This window comes from Pteropus alecto, unplaced genomic scaffold (genome assembly GCF_000325575.1).
Source record: "Pteropus alecto unplaced genomic scaffold, ASM32557v1 scaffold39, whole genome shotgun sequence".
Taxonomy (NCBI): domain Eukaryota; kingdom Metazoa; phylum Chordata; class Mammalia; order Chiroptera; family Pteropodidae; genus Pteropus; species Pteropus alecto.
Window position 1 is genome coordinate 10,644,030 of NW_006443568.1, and position 18,011 is coordinate 10,662,040.

Here is an 18,011-nt window from a genome sequence, read left to right on the forward strand (position 1 = left end):
GCTTTTATGATTGATCCAATCAATTATAACGTGCTCAAAGCAATATAAGTACCTTCCTGCTAGGCAGCAATGTCCAGTACAAATGTAATGGGAGCTGCAAATGTCATTTAAATTTTCCCAGTAGCCACATTTGGAAGTGAAAAGGAACAGGTGAAATTAGTTTTAATAGTAGTTTCTATTTAACCCAGTATATTCAAAATATTATTTCAACATCTAATCAACATAAAAATTATCGATGAGATGTTTTACATTCCTTCCATTATACTAAGTCTTGAAAGCCCAGTGTATATTTTATACTTTCAGCACATCTTAATTTGGACTAGCCATGTTTCCATGGCTACTGTATCAGACGGCACAGCTCTAATCTTCCCCTGGAGTAATCAGAGCCCAACAATAATAGTGATGATGATAAAGCACTTTTCATGGCCCATGTGCTGTTCTAAGACTTATGTATTCATCTTACAGAACAGTCTCAAGAATCCATGAAGTGGATTATCTTATTCTCAATTTACAGAAGAGGAAACTGATGGTCAGAGAGGTGAAGGGACTGGCCCAACGTTACCCAGCTCGAAGGGACCATTTACACATCAGTGAGCGCAGGCATATGGCTGAGACATGCAGCTGGAGAGTGATGGGAGTCACCATGTCCCAGCCCAGCCGGGCTTCCTTCCCTCTGTGGTTTCTGTGGCTACTCTGTGCCAGACCACTGACACAGCTTAGATTTCAGGGGGGCACTCAGGATAAGAACTAGTAAACAAACAAACCAAATAATTACAAACGGTGGCCAGCCTTGAGAGAGGAAAAAAACAGTTAAAGCCTGAGAGAGAGAATATGTGGGGGTGGGCAGTAATATGTATTTCACACTAGGTGGTCAGAAAAGGCTCTGAGGCTGAGATCCAAAAATCGAAGGGGAGCCAGAGTTTGGTGACTAGCATATGCAAAGGTCCTGGGACAGCCAACAGCTCAGCCCATGGGGAACTATAAGATGGTAGCTAGAATAGATTTAGCTACAAGGAGAAGGGATGAGGGAGGGTAGCCAGAGAGAGATTCAGGGGTCAGTTTGTCAGGGCCCAAAAGACCCCGGGAAGGAGTTTGAATTTTGTTCTCTGGGAAACCCTTGAGGGAGATGGGAGGTATGGGGTGATGTCATCTGATGTACTTTTTGAAGAAGCTCTCTCCAGCAGGTGTATGAAGAATGGACTACGATGTGGACTGAGGGTAGATTTCAGAAAACCAGTTAAGATTTTAAGTTAATAGGAGGGAGGTCGAGGCTTGGTCCCAGAAAGTGATAACGAAGGCTCTTGGCCATTGCGCCTTTTCTAGTCCTCAGAGGGGTAGTTAGTGTTTCATGTAGTCCTCAGAGGGGTAGTTAGTGTTTCTGCCTCCCTAACCCACTATGTGTGTTCCTTCAGCCAACTTCACAGGGCCAAAGCCCAGCACAGGTCCTGGTATACAGTAAGCATGCAATAAACGTCTCTGACATCAAAGGAATAACTCTCCCGGGGTTAGTATACACTTGTTGATCTAGAAAAAACCATTTCCCAGGTCAGAGCTTTGTCCTTTCGCCAATAGATCAATTTTAGGAACATGTTTTTTGTTCATTATTATTTTAATGTGGCTCTGAAAATAATACACGCTCATCATAAAACGTATTCAAGCATTATAGAAACCCATGAACTAGAAAGCAGAAGTCCCCTATAACTCTGTTCCCCAAAGCAAAACACCATCAAAACCCAGCTGCAGTTTCTTTCATATTCTCTTCCTCCCTCGGTCCCTCCTGCGGTGTTAGGATGATGCTTTTTACTTAACTGTATCTTGGAATTGTTTTTTCCATGCAATACAATAAATCAGCTGCATCCTTTTTTAACCTGCCCGAGGAGTTGACTATTTTCCTAGACTAATGGTGAAATTTTCCAGCGACATACACTCAGTGTATTCAAAAATGGCCCCCTTTTCAGTTGCTTTTCTGTCTGGGTGAGGAATAAAGCTGCAGTAGTGTTTTGTCTACAGGAGGTCCCCCCCACCCCCCACCCGGACCTGGAGAACAATGGTTGAGTCAACTGGCGAGGAGCAGAAATGCGATAATCCTGTTAGGCACACCGAGCCTTGAGGTCTGCCCAGGCCTTTCTTTGCCTTTGCTCACCGTGATCCCCCACCTCTCAATCCTTTTCCTTGGTACCGTGTTATTACTTCCTCTCCGGCAACCTGGCTCCTCTCCCCGGGTCCAGTAATTAGCCTGTTCCATCTGATCTTTTTGTTTGCCCTCTCTGCATGCAGTCTAGCCATTAGGACCCTGGGAAAAGCTAAATTCCTCCGCCTTTGTCAACACAAAATCAAAATGCCATCTGCATTTCTCGAGACACATTTTTCTGACAAAGGAGTATCACGGAAAATCAAACCATCCTGGCCCCAGCAAATAGTTTCACTGGTTCGGTAAATATTCCCAGTCATCACAGGTACAATTTTTATTGCATCTTTTATCTAATGAACACAGGAGACTGACTGCAAATTGGCATTTAAAATATTTATGATTCACGTGTAACATAGGAATGATCTCAGGGTTCTTTTTTCCTTCTCTGTTATTTTTAGAGTCCTGAATGCACTGGACACTCTCACACGTATATTGCGTGGGTCGACCAGAATTCTTAGTTTTGGTCAGTCTAGAAAAATCAACACAAGAGAATGCTTACAAATCTGGTCGTACTCTTAAATTGTACAATTTCCTTTTATGCCCCAAATCCTGCATTTATAAAAAGGACTTTTTGAACAGTGAGAAATCAGGTGGAGATACGGAGAACTAAGTATTCCGAAAAGAATAAAAACCACAGGATAAAATAATGAAAATAATTTGCGTGTGTGCTTTTGGTAGATGATTTCTATACATGATTCCTATTGATGATTTCTGTTGACCTCTTGTCTCTTACCCTGTCCCCACCAACACCGTAGGAATTATCTGAGCCGTTTTACAGATGAGAAAACTCAAATTCAGAGAAATTAAAGAACTTATGCGTGATCATACGGCCCGTGTGCAGCACAGTGAGCCTAGAAGCCGGGTCTGTAGGCTGTCTCTTCTGGGCACTGTCCTCTGTGCCTAGTTAGGTCACCAGACATTTCCTGGAGACTCCAAATTCATAGACCACCCCAGCTGGGGTGATAGCGTAGACATAGTCAGTGTGACCTCTTCTGCTCACGTCAGTTCATATTCTGAGGACAGGTTTAAATTTGATTTTTTTTTTTAATCCAAATGTGGCACTTGTCCAGGCACAATGACAAAGACAAAGAAAGGGAAGGCAAACACTGGCTGATTTTCTCCCCCCCAGGCCTCCGTCTCTTACTGCAAGCAGAAAAATAACGTCTGTGCCCGAGCCGGGTTTATGTCCAAAACCCAGAGAGGATGGTTCACTATTGCTGAAAAAGGACCTGCCCCAGGTAAGCAGCTGCCTTGCACTGGCCTTGATCTAAGCGTCCATGTACCATCTCGGCTAAGGGCAGCCATTCCTTCATGGGAGGTCTCAGGAGGGAGTTAGGTTTTGGGGAGATGGGGGTGGAGGCAGGCGGTGAACAAAGAGGAGAGGGTGAGGAGAAGACTGGCTCCCCCCCACCCCCACTTCAGGAGAAGAACGGGTGGCTCTAGAAATGTCCCCAAAGTGGCCTTTTGGCCTCCCCTTTCATGACCGGGCACACTTGCTCTGGGGATCCAGGTGGGGAAGTAGCTTCTCACATCGGAAGTGTGCGCATTCACACACCCCAGGCGCCATCACAGGCCACTGGGGCACACAATACACTGAGTGTCCTGATCCTTCCAGGTGCAGCGGCAATGTTTTTTTCTCCTGTGCATAGAGGTGACTTCATCATCTAGTTACCAAACGTTGGAAAATAGCTCCGTTTACTGAGCGCCCACCCCCTGCTAAGTATTTCCCGTGCTGTCCTCACAGGTCTGTCTTCCCAGGTCCCCGCTGCTAGTGCTGTGTGTCAGGTGAGACAATGGAGGCTCAGAGATGACATGACTTGCTCAGAGTCACACGGCTTATAAATGGCAGACCAAAGCCCCCAGGTGTCTGGCTGACACTGTTACCCACAGGAAACTGTTACCCGTCATTCCACTGTGACTTCTAAAGCTGCCAGGATTCAGGAATACACAAGGGCTCACAAGTGTTTTCCCCACCTCCCCCTCTTTCCAGCCTTAGTGAAAACTTTCCACAGGGGTCTGGTGACGCAGCTGTCTACACTCCAGGAGCACTCAGCCTATGAGACCTTCCCAAAAGGGTCCCAAAGATCCCCCAAGGGAGCTGCGGGCCCCCAGAGCCCAAAGGAGGAGCAGGATGGGTTCGCCTCTGCAATCATGCCCCTGGGAGCGGGGTGTGGATAAAACTGCAACGTATGTCAGATTTCAGCAAATCCAGATTAAAGTTGAGGAGATCAGTCTGAAGCTGGATAACAAAACCAGCCCTAATTGGGAGGCTAAGCCCTGGCTAAAGCTCCCCTGCCTTGCCTCATCCGTGGGCAAAGCCACGCCTTGTTTGTTTATACAGGAGAACAAAGCCGGCATCCCTGGGGTTTGGCCAGAGGCCCTGCCGGTGAGTCCTGGGATGCGGGCACCCTCGCAGCCAGCCACATGCTCCAAATCCCTCCAGGAGAGTCCGGAGGGGCTGGCTCCCAGCCCCTTGTAACAAGAGCAGGAGGGGGAGGGGTGGGCACCAGTATCTGTTAAGCTCCTACTGCGTGCCAGAGGCTTGACATTCATTTTCTCATGGAATGCTCTCAAAATGCCACGGAACATTTGCCCCGCACTTTCCGTTCACATGCTCAGAAAGTGTGAGCTGTTATTGTTTTATCCCCTTTTACAGACGAAAATGATCCATAGAAAGCAGATGACTGGACTAGCCCAGGGTCTCGTCGGATTTGAATCCAGGCCTATTAGGCTCCATGCCTGGTGCTTCAGACACCTTCCCTGACTCTCCACTTGCCAGGGGCCAGAGCCTGGGCAATCTGCCAGAAACAAGCTGCTTTGACCTCTTGGAAGTGACGCTGGGGTTTCCCCTTCCCCTTCTGTGCCAGGACACCAGATGCGTAGCCTGACTGGCATCCTGCTGTGTCCCGCTGCTGCTCGGAGCGCTCTGCCTCAGGGGCTGAGGGCCCTTGTCAGACCTGCCTTCCATTCTGAAAACACTTACCTTTCCACATGTGCCGGTTGAATTTTCTAAAGTTTACATGTGCCAAGCATATCACCAACGTCCTATTTTTCCTTTTTAAGAAAAGGTTATTAGAACCTGGGGAAATGCCTACGTTAATGTGTCACTTGGAGAACGTGAGTTAAAGAATGGAATCCTCAGAGTGAGCTCAACACCGTGAAACAGAGTCTGGCTACCCTCAGGAAAAGATAGGAAGTAAATACACCAGGACGTCGTCACCCTTGGGTCTCTCTGGCCCCAGGAACACGAATGCCTTTTTTTCTTTGCTTCTGCTTTTCAGCATTTTATAATCAAGCATTGCTTTCACCATTTTTTTTTTTTGGTAGGAGTTAATATATACCATGAGAGAGGAAAAAAAAGAAACAGAAAGATAATATGAGAGATAGGTAACAATATTATAAATGCTGCTAATTGGACATCAGCTTTTTTTTTTTAACTTAACCATATATTGGAAACATCTTTTTACATTATTAAAAATCCTCCTAGAACATCATTTTAAAAACAGATGCGTAGTATTCCATTGTATGGCGGTACCATAAGTGAAGGAATAATGCCTTCTTGTTGGAAATTTAGGTTGTTTTAAACTGATCGCTAATATAAATGCAGTGGCAGCAAACATATTCGTGTAGCTCACAACTTGTGTGCAATCAAGATTGTTATATAAATTGCTTAAAGTGAAAGTGCTAAGTCAAAAGGTATGTAAAGTATTTAAGGTTTTTGCTATTTGTGACCAAATTGCTCTTCAGCCCAGGGACAATTTGTCCTGCTTCTCTGAGGCACCTGTTTCCCCTTGCCATCGCTGGGTATGACCGTTTAAATAAAATCTTGCTAATATGTATCCTATCGTTGCTTTCAGTAATTTTGCAGCGGAAAATTAAATTTTATTTGAAACAAAATCAACTTTGGAATGTTTAGAAAATATGAAATACTTTTCCCACCCATAATGCCATCATAATATAACTGCTTCCACTATTCTGGGTTCCCACTTATATTTATTCAGATGTATCCATTTGTACATAGATGCTATCATGGTACATATAGACTTTAAGGCTTTATTTTACTTTTTTCACTTACCTTTATTTTCAAACATATGGTCACGTGGCCTTATGGTCTTCGTGTTTACCATGGTCTGGGCTGACATTCTACCATATTGGGCTGCAGTTCTCATAGCTGTTCTTGGACATCTAGGCGATTCTTTCTCACAGCGTAGCTGCTGCCGTGGTGTACATTTTCATGCTGAGAGGTTTTCCATTACGTTAAATAATTTCTGAGTAATGGGAATCCTGGGTCAGTGTGCAGACATCTTCAAGGCTTTTACCCAGCACTGTTTCTTGCACCCCAAAACGCCTCTACCCATTGACAGGGCTACTGACAATTTAGGGATAAGCCTGCTTCCTCTTCACCGCAGATCTCTCTCTTCTTCCTTGAAGCTTTGTGCACAGCCATACGAATTTTATTCTGTCACAGTCTCTTGAGACAGGGCATAGTGGGAAAGCATGAGCTTTGGAGACTGGTAGCCCTAGGTCCACATAGTAGATGCTCAATAAAAATTTATTGGTTGCATAACAGTTATTAAACAACTACTGTGCGCCAGGAACCTAAAATGTTACTCGACTATTATAACCACCCTATTGTTGAAAGAATTATTATTCTTACTTGATAGAGGAGGAAGGTGAGCAAATATTTAATACCTGAGCCTCAATTTCCTTGTATTTAGAAAGAAGGGTGATGATAGTTATATTTTTGGGCACCTGGGAGGAGTAAATGAGCTAAATATGTGATGTATGTCACACATATTCTCTAAATGGTGACTATTATTTTTAGTTATTCCAGGCTGCCCTTCCATTTTACTATTTTGGAGTGATAACACCTTATAGTCATTTAATGTATACTTAAGCATAAGGTACAGCTTTTTATTTCTTTGAGAAGAGTTTCTTATTCTGGTTTAAAATTCCTTTCTGTTTAGGGTACTATAATATCAACGAATCCCTTGTGAAGAAGTCGCCGAATATATTAATGTCTTGTTTTAAATCAAAAACTGGCCGTGGATTAAAACTGACGTCAACAGGCCCAGGACCCGGTTATTACAATCCAAATGATCACATCAAAATTCCGAAAAAGACTCTTATCCCGTGAGTTCTGATTCTGATCTTTCTTTTGACAGGTGGTTCTGGGCAGAACCCCAATGTAGTATCACTGCTTGGTGAGACTCAGCACCAGGTCATTCTCCAGGGGTCCTTGCTGACACATAGTAGGTGTTCAATAAATACATATTGAATGCATAATATTTATTGAGCATCTACTATGTGCCAGGAACTTAACATTTTATTCAGTTATAATAACACTGTTGGAAGAATTATTCTTACTTCATAGAGGAGGAAAACTAGGCTTCAGTGAGGCTGAGAGATTTGTCTAAGTTCACACAGCTCATTTGAGATGCCACTGGGATTCAGACTCAGGACTGTCTGGATCGTTCCGTATCTCCCATGATGCTGTGCTTTACTTTCCTGGTGTTGACATTATTCTATTTTATAAGATAAACTCTCCACTGGGATGTCAGGACATACAGAGGCAGTGGAGCTCTCATAGTCTTGTACTGGTAAGTTAAAACATAGACTGGGGAGTTGGTTAGACCTACTGTTTTCATGTTGTGTGACCTGGGGCACTGTCCTAACCCCTCTGAGCCTCCATGCCTTCATCTATAAAGTGGAGATACTTCATGCCTTGTAGTGTTGCTTTTAGATTTAAAAAGACACATTTGGCATATGTATAGCAGGTGCAAATGGTGACTTAATATTAACACAAATTTAAAAAGCGAAGACAGGGATTTATTTGTGTTACCATTTTTAATATCTTGTACATCTCATGTTACTTTCACCTAAGAGGCTAAAAAACTCACAGGGTTTATTTATTTCTCAAATGGTTCTAGAACTTCTAGAACTTACTGAAGTTAAGTTCAGTCCTCCTGTCACCACCTAAGACCTCATCCTTGTTTAGTTCTCTCCAGGTAGGACTGGCTACTGGGAGGGCTGACCAGTGGGGCTGAGACCGAGTGTAAAGCCTCCTGGGTCCCTTCAGAGAGGTCGGGCAGGTGGCTGGCCTCATTCATAGTCACAGTGGGTGGAAAGTCCATGCGACTCAGGAAGGCTGGCAACATTAGACACACTCTGACCATCAGGCCAGGGCAAGGAGATGGGAGTTAGGGAGAGGAGCAAGTCGTGAACCTGACAAGTTCAGCTTAGGATCTGGAGAAGGGATTCAGACCTCAGGTGGGTCCGTCCCTCCTGCCCTTTGGTCCTCGGGTCCTATATGTCGACCCTTTCCAGGCTCCAGGGCTCAGGATCGAGGCCAGAAAGTCTCTAGAAACAGCCTCTCTCCAAACACCAGGGACTTCCTGCCTCCGTGTTGGCTCAGGGCACCACTGCACACCACCTTTCCCCTACTCAGCCAGCAAATAGAGTGGGCAAAAGGGCAGCCTTTGGAGATCTGAGTGTGAACCCTGGCTCTGTCCTTTGCAGACACTTCTCTTTGAGCTTCAGTTTCCACGTTATTAAGTGGAGATAAGAATCTTATTTTGTAGGGGTTTTGTAAGGATTAGATGAGAAAGTGCTTGAGAATAGCTATTATTATTATAGCTGCTATTATTTTATATCCTCCAGGCATATTAGGATATAGGATACAGATGTTTGGCATGGCAGCTCAAGCCCTCAGCCCGAATCTGGAAGCTTCATCAAAGAAATGGTGGAGAATACTCAGTGCTTAACTACTTTCCCTAGAGAAGTGTCATTTGGTTTTGCTTAAGTTTGAATGCGCAGTTTGAAATATTCTCATTTTATGGTATTCGCATCTGTCAGTCAAAAGGCTCTGGAGGTTTCTGGTTCCGTGTGGGAGGCTGTGTGGCTGCGTAGGTGAACAGAACACCACACACACCTTCAGCCAGGCTCACCTGAGAGCAACTCCAGGGCAGGCAGAGGAGTGCAACAAAAAGCTGAGCCATGTGACCCCATGCAGTTCCAAGGGCAATCTTTCCAGGTTGGCAGTGCAGTGGCGCTGGCATGTCTGGGGGCATCTGGGCCTCACTGGCTCTTTGTAATGTTTTGTGAATGACGGAACCTTGGTTAATAAGTCTTGGAAGCACCACTTACAAACCCTCTGCCCCTGGGAGCATCACAGTGTACATGGGCTTATTAAAGGCTCTGAGAAGGCCTGCAGCAGAGGCACCTGTTAAACCCAGTGTCTCTTAAACTTGGGTTTACGTTGGTGAATGGATGATGACCTGGCCTCTGCGGCAGGACATTTGTGTTAACTGGCTCTGTGGTCTGGGGCTGTTCTCAGCACCTCTCTTAGCTTCATGTCTCTCTGTGTGAAAAGAGGGGAGGTCTTTCCATTTCTGACCCTCCATGACCCCAGGTTTGCTCACCGTGTCACTTAGGAGAGCAGATAGGGGGTAGTGAACAAGGAGCCAGCCCGCACCCACAGGAAGTCCACAAATTTATTTTTAAATCAACATGAAAAGAATGAAGCTGAGAAATCTATAATTTCATTTAAAAAACAAGAAGATAAAACCAAAAGCATCCATCTGTTTTTGTTGAATAAGGAAGAAAGGATGTAATATGCAGAAAAGATACAGCTGAATAGTGTATTATTGAGGGAATAGCCAAACTCCAGGCTCTTAAATTCAAGTTCTGTAGGTGCTCCTGTGTCCTTGGAGGGAAGAGGGACAATAGTGTCTGCGGTTCCATGTACCAAAATCATTAGGGCCCTAAGAAGGTCTGCATTCTTTCCTTTCCATCTGTATGTAACTTCCCATGGGACTTTGTCCACGTTAAGACTGATCATATTTAGATCTCCAGGGCTGCGTAAGGCAGTGATGGAAAACCTGAGAACTGTCACCAGAGCTTCTTTTTCGGAAGCACGTGCAGCTCAGGTTTCGCCGCATGTGACCGGATGTGAGGTCTGCCCCTGTTTGTTGGAAGCGATGGGCTCCCCATTCTTTGGTAGGGTTCCAGCTTGCAAAGATGATATTTTGGCTCTGCTTTCTTCGGGATGCAGGAAGAACCAGGGAGATGTTTCTTCTCCCTGGAGTTATTAGTCCCCTGTCACCAACCAACAGAAGTGAAGCCCAGAGAGGTGAGAGGTTGGGCGATGTGATGGGAGCGCTCAGGAGGCAGGCAAGGGACCTAGGCTTGTCATGTCTCCTGGGGAGGTGATGTGACCAAGCAGGTATAAGCACAGGCCAGAAGCCGGGCCCCCAATTCTCCCACCTTCCCTACTCACCAGCCCTGAAAACCTGGGGGTAGGGGTCACTTAACTCCCCAGAAATTCAAATTCATCCTCTGCAAATTGGAACAAGAACACTTCACAAGGTGCTTGCGAGGATAAAATAACATAACCCACACAGCTCGCCGGGGCCGGCACATGGTAGGGATGCTCTCGATGCATGTAACTTGTGTTTTTATTCAAGCGGGTGCACTCGCCTGATGTTTCCCCAGTGGGCCCTGTAGGGCAGATGCTGTGCTAGGGGTCGGTGGGGTGTTACTGCGGCCATTTCTGGGCTCCTTAGCAGACGAACACCTCATGGGGTGTCACTTTTTTACGGCCACCTTGCCGACTCAAAAGCTAAGAGGATTTATCGGCTTCCAGGGGTCTTTAGAAGAGAAGTGTCAGCCAAGCTTTCACTTCTACAGGTCTTGATTATCCATCCCCGTGATGACTCAATCAGTTGGGGTGAGTCAGAAATAAGGGCTTTTGGAGATCAAAACAGTTCCTCCTAGATGCTGCCTTCCAACTCACACTCACCAGCAAGGAGAAACACCCACTGACATCTTTCTAACCCTTGATCTACTTCCTGCAGTTTTAAGCCACTGGTTTTGCACGGACACGCTGTTCTGTCACAGCCAGAGCCTAAGAATCAAGCAATGTTGGCTCTGCTCCAATTTGGGTAATTACGCTGGACCCACCTAAAGTTCCCCTGGGATTTTCAATTAGATATGGGGCGCTTCTTCCCAAGCGCTGTAATCTGTCACCCACTACCCTGTTAAACAGATACTGCATTCCACCCCAGAGGCATCGGCTGCCCTTTAATGATGAGAAAAAAATTGCCCCTTTATCCCTCCAGACCCTGGGAATCCCCGAGGCAGAGTGAAGCTGTGTCTGGGAGTGTCCCGAGGGTCTTGGATGCCTTCCCCCAGTGACCTGCTGAGTCCTCTGAGACGTTCATTATTCTGGGTGATTTGCAAACAGCTACATTGGAAGCTACAAATACACTTAATCCAGCTGTGGCCAACTCAGAGCTTTTGATAGATGTTTTTCTTTGCACGGGGCAGGACCAGGTTGGCTTTTATAACTGAGCGATGAGGCTCATAAAAGCCCTGGTTGCGATGCGCTGAGGGCAGCCCTGGGTTTGATCTGGCCTGACCTTTGCGATTTGCGCCGTGACACATGGGGAGTGGCCCCGGACAATGATAGAACTGTCAGGGGAGTTCAGGCTTCTAGGTTCCCCCACTTGCTTCCTTGAAGTTCAGCCAATGTCTTGGGAATAGAACGGGGCCTCGAAGATAAGTCAGACCTGCCCCCTTCTCTTAAAGAGGAAATCTAGCATGTTCTATGCAGAGAATAGCTAAGATGTGTGAAGAGGCCAGTGACACTGAGCTAAGAGCTTTCATGGATGCATCTCGCGTCAGGCTTCCAAGTCTCCTACAGGTCCATACTGTATGTAGAGTTCACAGACAAGTGCAGACTCACCAAGGTGGTGGACCAGGGAGTGGAATCCAGGTCCATCTGACTGGAAAACTCATGCTTCCCCAAATAGGGAGGTGGGGGGCCAGGGAGGAGAGAGGGCCTCGACCAGAGACGCTTCCCTGCAGGAGAGGAGTGAAGAATGAATCAGAGTTTGCAAGGCAAGTCGATGCTCTTGGCAGAAGGAGCAACATGGGCGAAGGCACGGAGTCGCTGAACAGTGCTGTGTCAGATGTTTCTGGAAGGTGACGTGGGAGCAGGGGCAGAGATTAGGCTGGATTGAGAGGTTGTAAATAGGAGACTTTCCTTTAGCTTTGCATGAAGGTCTGCGCGAGCAGATGGTCAGAAACAAGGGAACAACCCAGAAATCATGGGTGGACTGCGGGTTGAAGGCAGTCTAGGTGGCCTACTCTTTGTCTCCTTGTGTTCCAGTTCCTGTCACACGGGGCTACTCCGGCTTTCCTCCTGCTGTTTCCGCTGCCGGAAATGCTCCCTCCCCCACCTTTCTACCTGAGGAATTCCTGCTTAAGCACCTTTCAGGGCAAATGCTGTCTCTCTTAGGGTAGTTTCTGGATTCTCTCATTTGGAATTAGTGTCTGTCTGTCTGTCTGTCTGTCTGTCTCTCTTTCTCTCCCCCGCTCCACTCCCCATCTCTCTCTACTTTCAATGCAGTTTCTATCTCTATTCTAACATTTCATATTTGTTAAATAATAATACGAGTAAAGCACTAGTCACTCTTTGAAACAACCCTGAGGCTTGGGGACCTCTCTCACGCGCCCCACCTTTCTACCTGAGGAATTCCTGCTTAAGCACCTTTCAGGGCAAATGCTGTCTCTCTTAGGGTAGTTTCTGGATTCTCTCATTTGGAATTAGTGTCTGTCTGTCTGTCTGTCTGTCTGTCTGTCTGTCTCTCTCTCTCCCCGCCCCCACTCCCCCATCTCTCTCTACTTTCAATGCAGTTTCTATCTCTATTCTAACATTTCATATTTGTTAAATAATAATACGAGTAAAGCACTAGTCACTCTTTGAAACAACCCTGAGGCTTGGGGACCTCTCTCACGCATTCTCGACAAGATCATGATGAGACACTGGCCAGCCCGCCCAGCCTCCTGCTGGCTGTCCCTGGGTAGGAAAGAAGACACCTCATGGTCTTCTCAATTGGGCTTGGGGGTGACCCAGACCAATTGGGTGACCTCATACAATAGTTGGCTCATTCTGGCTCTAATGTCCAGTCATATATTCATCAAATGATGCCAGTCACATACTCATCAAATTTCCAGGGGTTCTTTGAAGGAGTGACCCAAGCCAGAACAAGGAGCAGCCAGCTTTTATTTGTAAGGGGGAGGTGGTTGATCCACATCATAACCAGTTCTTCTAAGCCAGCTGGAGGAGAAGAAGGAATGTTTTTTCTCTTTTTCCTATAGGCACCTTTGTTCTAAATATAAGCAACCAAACCAGCTGTTCCTCCGTCATAAGATGTGAGCCTTAGGAAATTTATGGTGGCTTTCAACAGGCCTCCCTGGCAGTGGGAGTGTCACTGCCTCAGGGTAACTCTGTGTGAGGGAGTCCCCTAATATCCGTTTCCTGAGGCTCTGCTGCTCCTCTGAGACCAAGCAGCCAGTGGTGCTGCTGCAGGGATCATAATAATAATTACTTTTATTGAACACTTACTATGTGCTGGCACATGTTAGGTGCCTTATATGCCTTTTCTCCAACCACTCTTTTATCAAGAGTGGGTGTTATTGAGCCTTGCTGCAGGTACAGAAGGGTCAGGGAACTTGTTTGAGGTCTCACAGCCAGTGAGTGGCATGACTAGAATTCAGACTCAGGTCTGTGTGACTCTAAAACTCAAAAATTCCCTTCTGCCATCATGCTTTTGCCAAATTGCTAGGCACTTGAGAGTCGAGTTCTGGTCCAGGCATTCCCACTAACATGCTCTGCTCTTTGGATGAGTTGCTTTCTCTGGCACCAACTTCTTTAGCAAAATAAGGAAGTTGGATAAAACATCTCTAAGTCCCCTCAAACTCTCTGAGTTTAAGAACATCTCTGCTCCAGAAGGTGCTGGCTAAAGGGTAGCAGATGTCCAATGGCCAGGAATCCCAGTCTCCTCCCCTGCTCAGACAGGTTGGCTTCAAGCTGGCGTGTCTCCTGTGGCTGTCCAGTGCAGAAACCTTAGAGGAAGCTTCAGATATGGAGCAGAAGTAGGCAGCCCTTCTATTGCACGGCCAGGGAGTAGCGTGACTCCCATAAAAGTCCCAGCATTCCCTGGGCAACCCAGTGGACCTCTTTGAATCAAGGATGGAAGGTCCCAGCTGGAAGGGACCTTAGAGATCGTCATGTCCAACACCCCTCATTTTACAGATGGAGAGACTGAGGCCCAGAGTGAATTAGTGACAGAACTAGGGCTCAAGTACAGGTTCCATTTCTCTTTCATTTATTCTCTTAATACCAGACATGAAAGACCCCCTTTCCTGAAGGAGGGGGGAGAAAGACCCGAAAACAAATTACTCTGTAAGTGGTGAGTGTTATATATAGAAGTCCTTTAAATTCCAACCCCATATTTTTCCACTCCCACATCCTGTTTTGCCAGGAAGACGTTTGGTAGGATTCTGAAATGTCAACAATGGAATGTTGTAGAGATCTACTAGTGTTGGGACAGCAAATCCTTGGAATGTGTGATGCTCTTTTCCTTTCCCGGGCCATAGCAGACATCACAAGTGGATCACCCATGCTCCTCCCACAGGGCTCACGAGAGGCCTCAGTTCTTTATACAAATCTCTAGCCAGGTACTAACAGTCGAGCAGAGTTGGCGATGAGACAAACGCTGCCATTCCTGATTAGTTCAATCACATGACAGCAGCGACGTGTACTGAGCTCCCACTTGGTGCTGGGCTCTGTCTTCAGTACGGTGTTTTAGGTATGTATCAACTCATTTAAACCTAACAACAAGCCTACAAGGTAGGTACTATTATGATGCCGATTGTGCAGAAGAGGAAACTAAGACACAAGGCCCCCGCTCACTAGCAGTGGAGCCAGAGAAGAAACAGGTGTCAATGCCATGTCCAGTCCTCATGCAGACGACTTGGTGCTGGGCCAGCCTCTGCTAAGTCTAAAAACTACCATTTTCCCAAAAGAGTGCCTTAGTGACGTCCTCACATTTTGTCTTTCCTGAAGGAAAAATCCCATCCTGAACTTCTCCGCCAACCCCCTGCCTCTGCCCGCGAAGCCGTCTCTCCCAGGCCCTGGTCAGTATGAGATCGTGGACTACGCGGGGCCCCCCAAGCATTTCATCTCCAGCGCTTCCTTCGTGTCCAACACCAGCCGCTGGACAATGGCACCGTCCCAGCCCGGCCTGCCTGGCCCAGGTCAGAGGATTCTAAAAACACCAGACCGTTGTGAAAACCAAATCTGGAATTGTCTGTCATTCCTGGGCCACCAAATGCCACTGATTTATAGGCTCTTTGCCAAACAGGTTACAGGGGTTAGAGTAGATTTAGAAGACTTTTCAGCTTTACGTTTTCAGAGTATAAAGTTTTTTGGGGTTTTGTTTTGTTTGTTTGCTTGTTTGTTTTTGGAGGTGAAAGGGCTCTTAGAGATGATCCAGGCCAGGGGTTCAAACATCGAAGAGGCTTAACGATGGGCTCCAAGGGGTCTGTGACCCCGACATGGTCTGCAGATTTAGAGTGTGCAGACATTATTTTTCTGGGGGAAGGAGCTTTTGTCAGGTTGTCGAAAAAGTTCATGTTCTTCAGAATGTTTAAATCACTGGGCTGGTCTGGCCGAGTCACTTCACAGATGGGGGACGGCCTGGAGAGGAAGTTGTCCGCACATCCTCAGTGAGCAAGGGGTGGGGCAGAGCGCCACCCTTTTGCCTGGTTTGTCTTGAAATAAACCAGGGACTAGTCACTGGAGCTGCTCTTTTAAGCCACCTAGTTCCACTCCCTTTTCACAGATGAGCTTAAGCAGTGGTACCCCGTTACCTCTGGGATCTCCCTGAGAGCTACTAGCATTAGGGACTCACTCTGGTGGATGGTCTTCATACCCCCAGACCTATTTGTAGCTCTCTAGAGCCCCTTAGCTATTTACCACTCCATGACACCGGAGCTGGTGGCACTGGGGACTGACAGAAGTGCTGGTGGGGTGGGGGGCATGAGAGGAGGAAGGCGGAGCTGCAGTGGCTGCCAGGTCTGTTAAATTCAGTCTTTCAATGAGCATGGATGATGGTCACATTCTGCGGAGGCAAAGATGCCTCAGGCCTGGTAGTTTCCCCTAGAGGTGTTAGCACGGTAGGGGAGACACCTCCTCCTCCAAACACACAGGTCAGTAGAATGTAAGGTTGTCAGGACAGGGAGAAAGTCATTCTTACAGCTTCGGCCTTGGAAATGTAACCAAGCCAACAAGACTGCAGAGGTTTGATCTTAAGGTCATCTGGTCAGTCTGGGAAGAGCTCAGTTTGGCTCAGTAAATGTTCTAATGCTCCATATGAGTGGTGAGCTCTACTGGGTGGTCTCAGGAGGCCTGGGGACCAGTGGGGACCTTGTCTGACCCTGTTCGGCGCAGTCCTCTAGGAGCTTTCTCTCAGTATCTTCATGCTGTGCATGATGCAAGGCACCTGACACACAGGTGCAGGCCAGTTCCTGCTTCTGCGATCACCTATGCCAAGGTGGGCTTCCCTGAGGGGCCTCCTGGGCGTGAGCACATGCGAACACCTGCCTTCTCGGCTTCTAGTGGGTGCGGATCTCTCTGGACTGCCATATGCTCCCCTCAGCGCTTCCCAGGTAACCAGCAGAGGCCCTACATGGCGCCTCATTAACCAAACCAATGTCAATATGAGAATTTCCAGTCACCCCAAGTTGTGGTCCCCAAGCCCTGTGTGGTCCTGGCCGCTGGTTTCCTAGAGATCCTGCAGTGTCATGGTTTTCACTTTCCTGGAAATTTCTGAACTAAATCAAAACAAAACCCCACCAACCTGACACCTTACTGCTTTGATAGCGTTGCTTTACTCGATAATTTTTTTTTTCTTCAAATTTCATAGAAACGCTTTTGTAAATTTTCTTCTGTTAAAGAAATTAAAAAGAGTTAAAGAAGGCGGGAAGCTGGAGTCTGAGAGCTGCCTGGGCCAGTTAAGAGACGGATGACCTTGGGCCAGCCCTTTGCTCTCTCTGTCTCCCCATGTGTAAGACGCAGGGGCTGGGACAGGGGTCCAGCTGACCTCGCCAGCTATGACATAGAATGAAAGGCATTAAGATCGTGTTCTCAAGATCTTAATGCTGCTGCTCTCTTTCCTCACAGCCACGTACAAGCCAGAATTCCCTGGAAAGCAGTCCTTTCTCTACAACGAGGACAAGAAGTGGATCCCGGTGTTGTGACCTCACCGAGGTGTGGGGAGAGCCCTGGCCACCAGCTGCCCCAGCCAGGTTCCCCAAGATGTTCATTCAGAGAACACGTACTTTATGTGTGACAGCTCTGCCACACCGCTGGTCTGGTGTGACGGCTGGGCTGCTGCATTTGTCCTGAGCTGCCTCCTGGCGATTGGACCCCCACCCCCAGTGACTTTAATAGTTTCCTGAACAGAGATGAGGAGAGGACAGAGCCTCCCTCAGTCGCTTCGCCATGCACCTGTCCAGGCTGGCTGAAATCTCCCCTCATGAGATGCAAGGGGCTCCTGAAGTTCGGACTCCAGGGTGGATGCCCCGCCTGGAAGCCTGATGCTGAGCAAGGGCTCAGGGGCCCAGAGAGCGCCTGCAGGGTGGGCGGCACAGCACAGTGGCCCAGGCACACCCAGTCCTGGCCTGGGCTTCCAGGCTCCTCCTGGAGTTGCCGGAGAGCAGGAAGGCCCAGACACGCTGTGACAGACACACAAAAGGGTTGCCTGGGCCCCTTGCCCCCAGCTAAGCCTTTGCATCTCACCTTCAGGAAGAGCACGGCAGCCAGTCCCCAGGGTCACTTGTGCTCAGCACCCACCTTCGGCAGAGGCTGACACGTGCATTTATTGGCTCTGTATTCAACAGCAGATGTGGGCAGGATCCTGTTGGAGCCAGAGCCCTAGAAACAGAGGTTCTGAGAAGCCACATGACACCT

The 18,011-nt window shown here is 47.3% G+C and overlaps 1 protein-coding gene across 1 annotated transcript in view; it reads left to right on the forward strand.

Annotated features, from left to right (window-relative positions):
* Window positions 1-17,299, forward strand: part of STPG1 (sperm tail PG-rich repeat containing 1) — a 34,565-nt gene extending 17,266 nt beyond the window's left edge. The window contains exons 5-8 of the mRNA XM_025041457.1: window positions 3,321-3,429; window positions 7,159-7,324; window positions 15,105-15,295; window positions 17,223-17,299. Coding sequence (XP_024897225.1) covers window positions 3,321-3,429; window positions 7,159-7,324; window positions 15,105-15,295; window positions 17,223-17,299 — 543 coding nt within the window. The remainder of the gene's footprint in view (window positions 1-3,320; window positions 3,430-7,158; window positions 7,325-15,104; window positions 15,296-17,222) is intronic.
* Window positions 17,300-18,011: the final 712 nt, after the last annotated feature.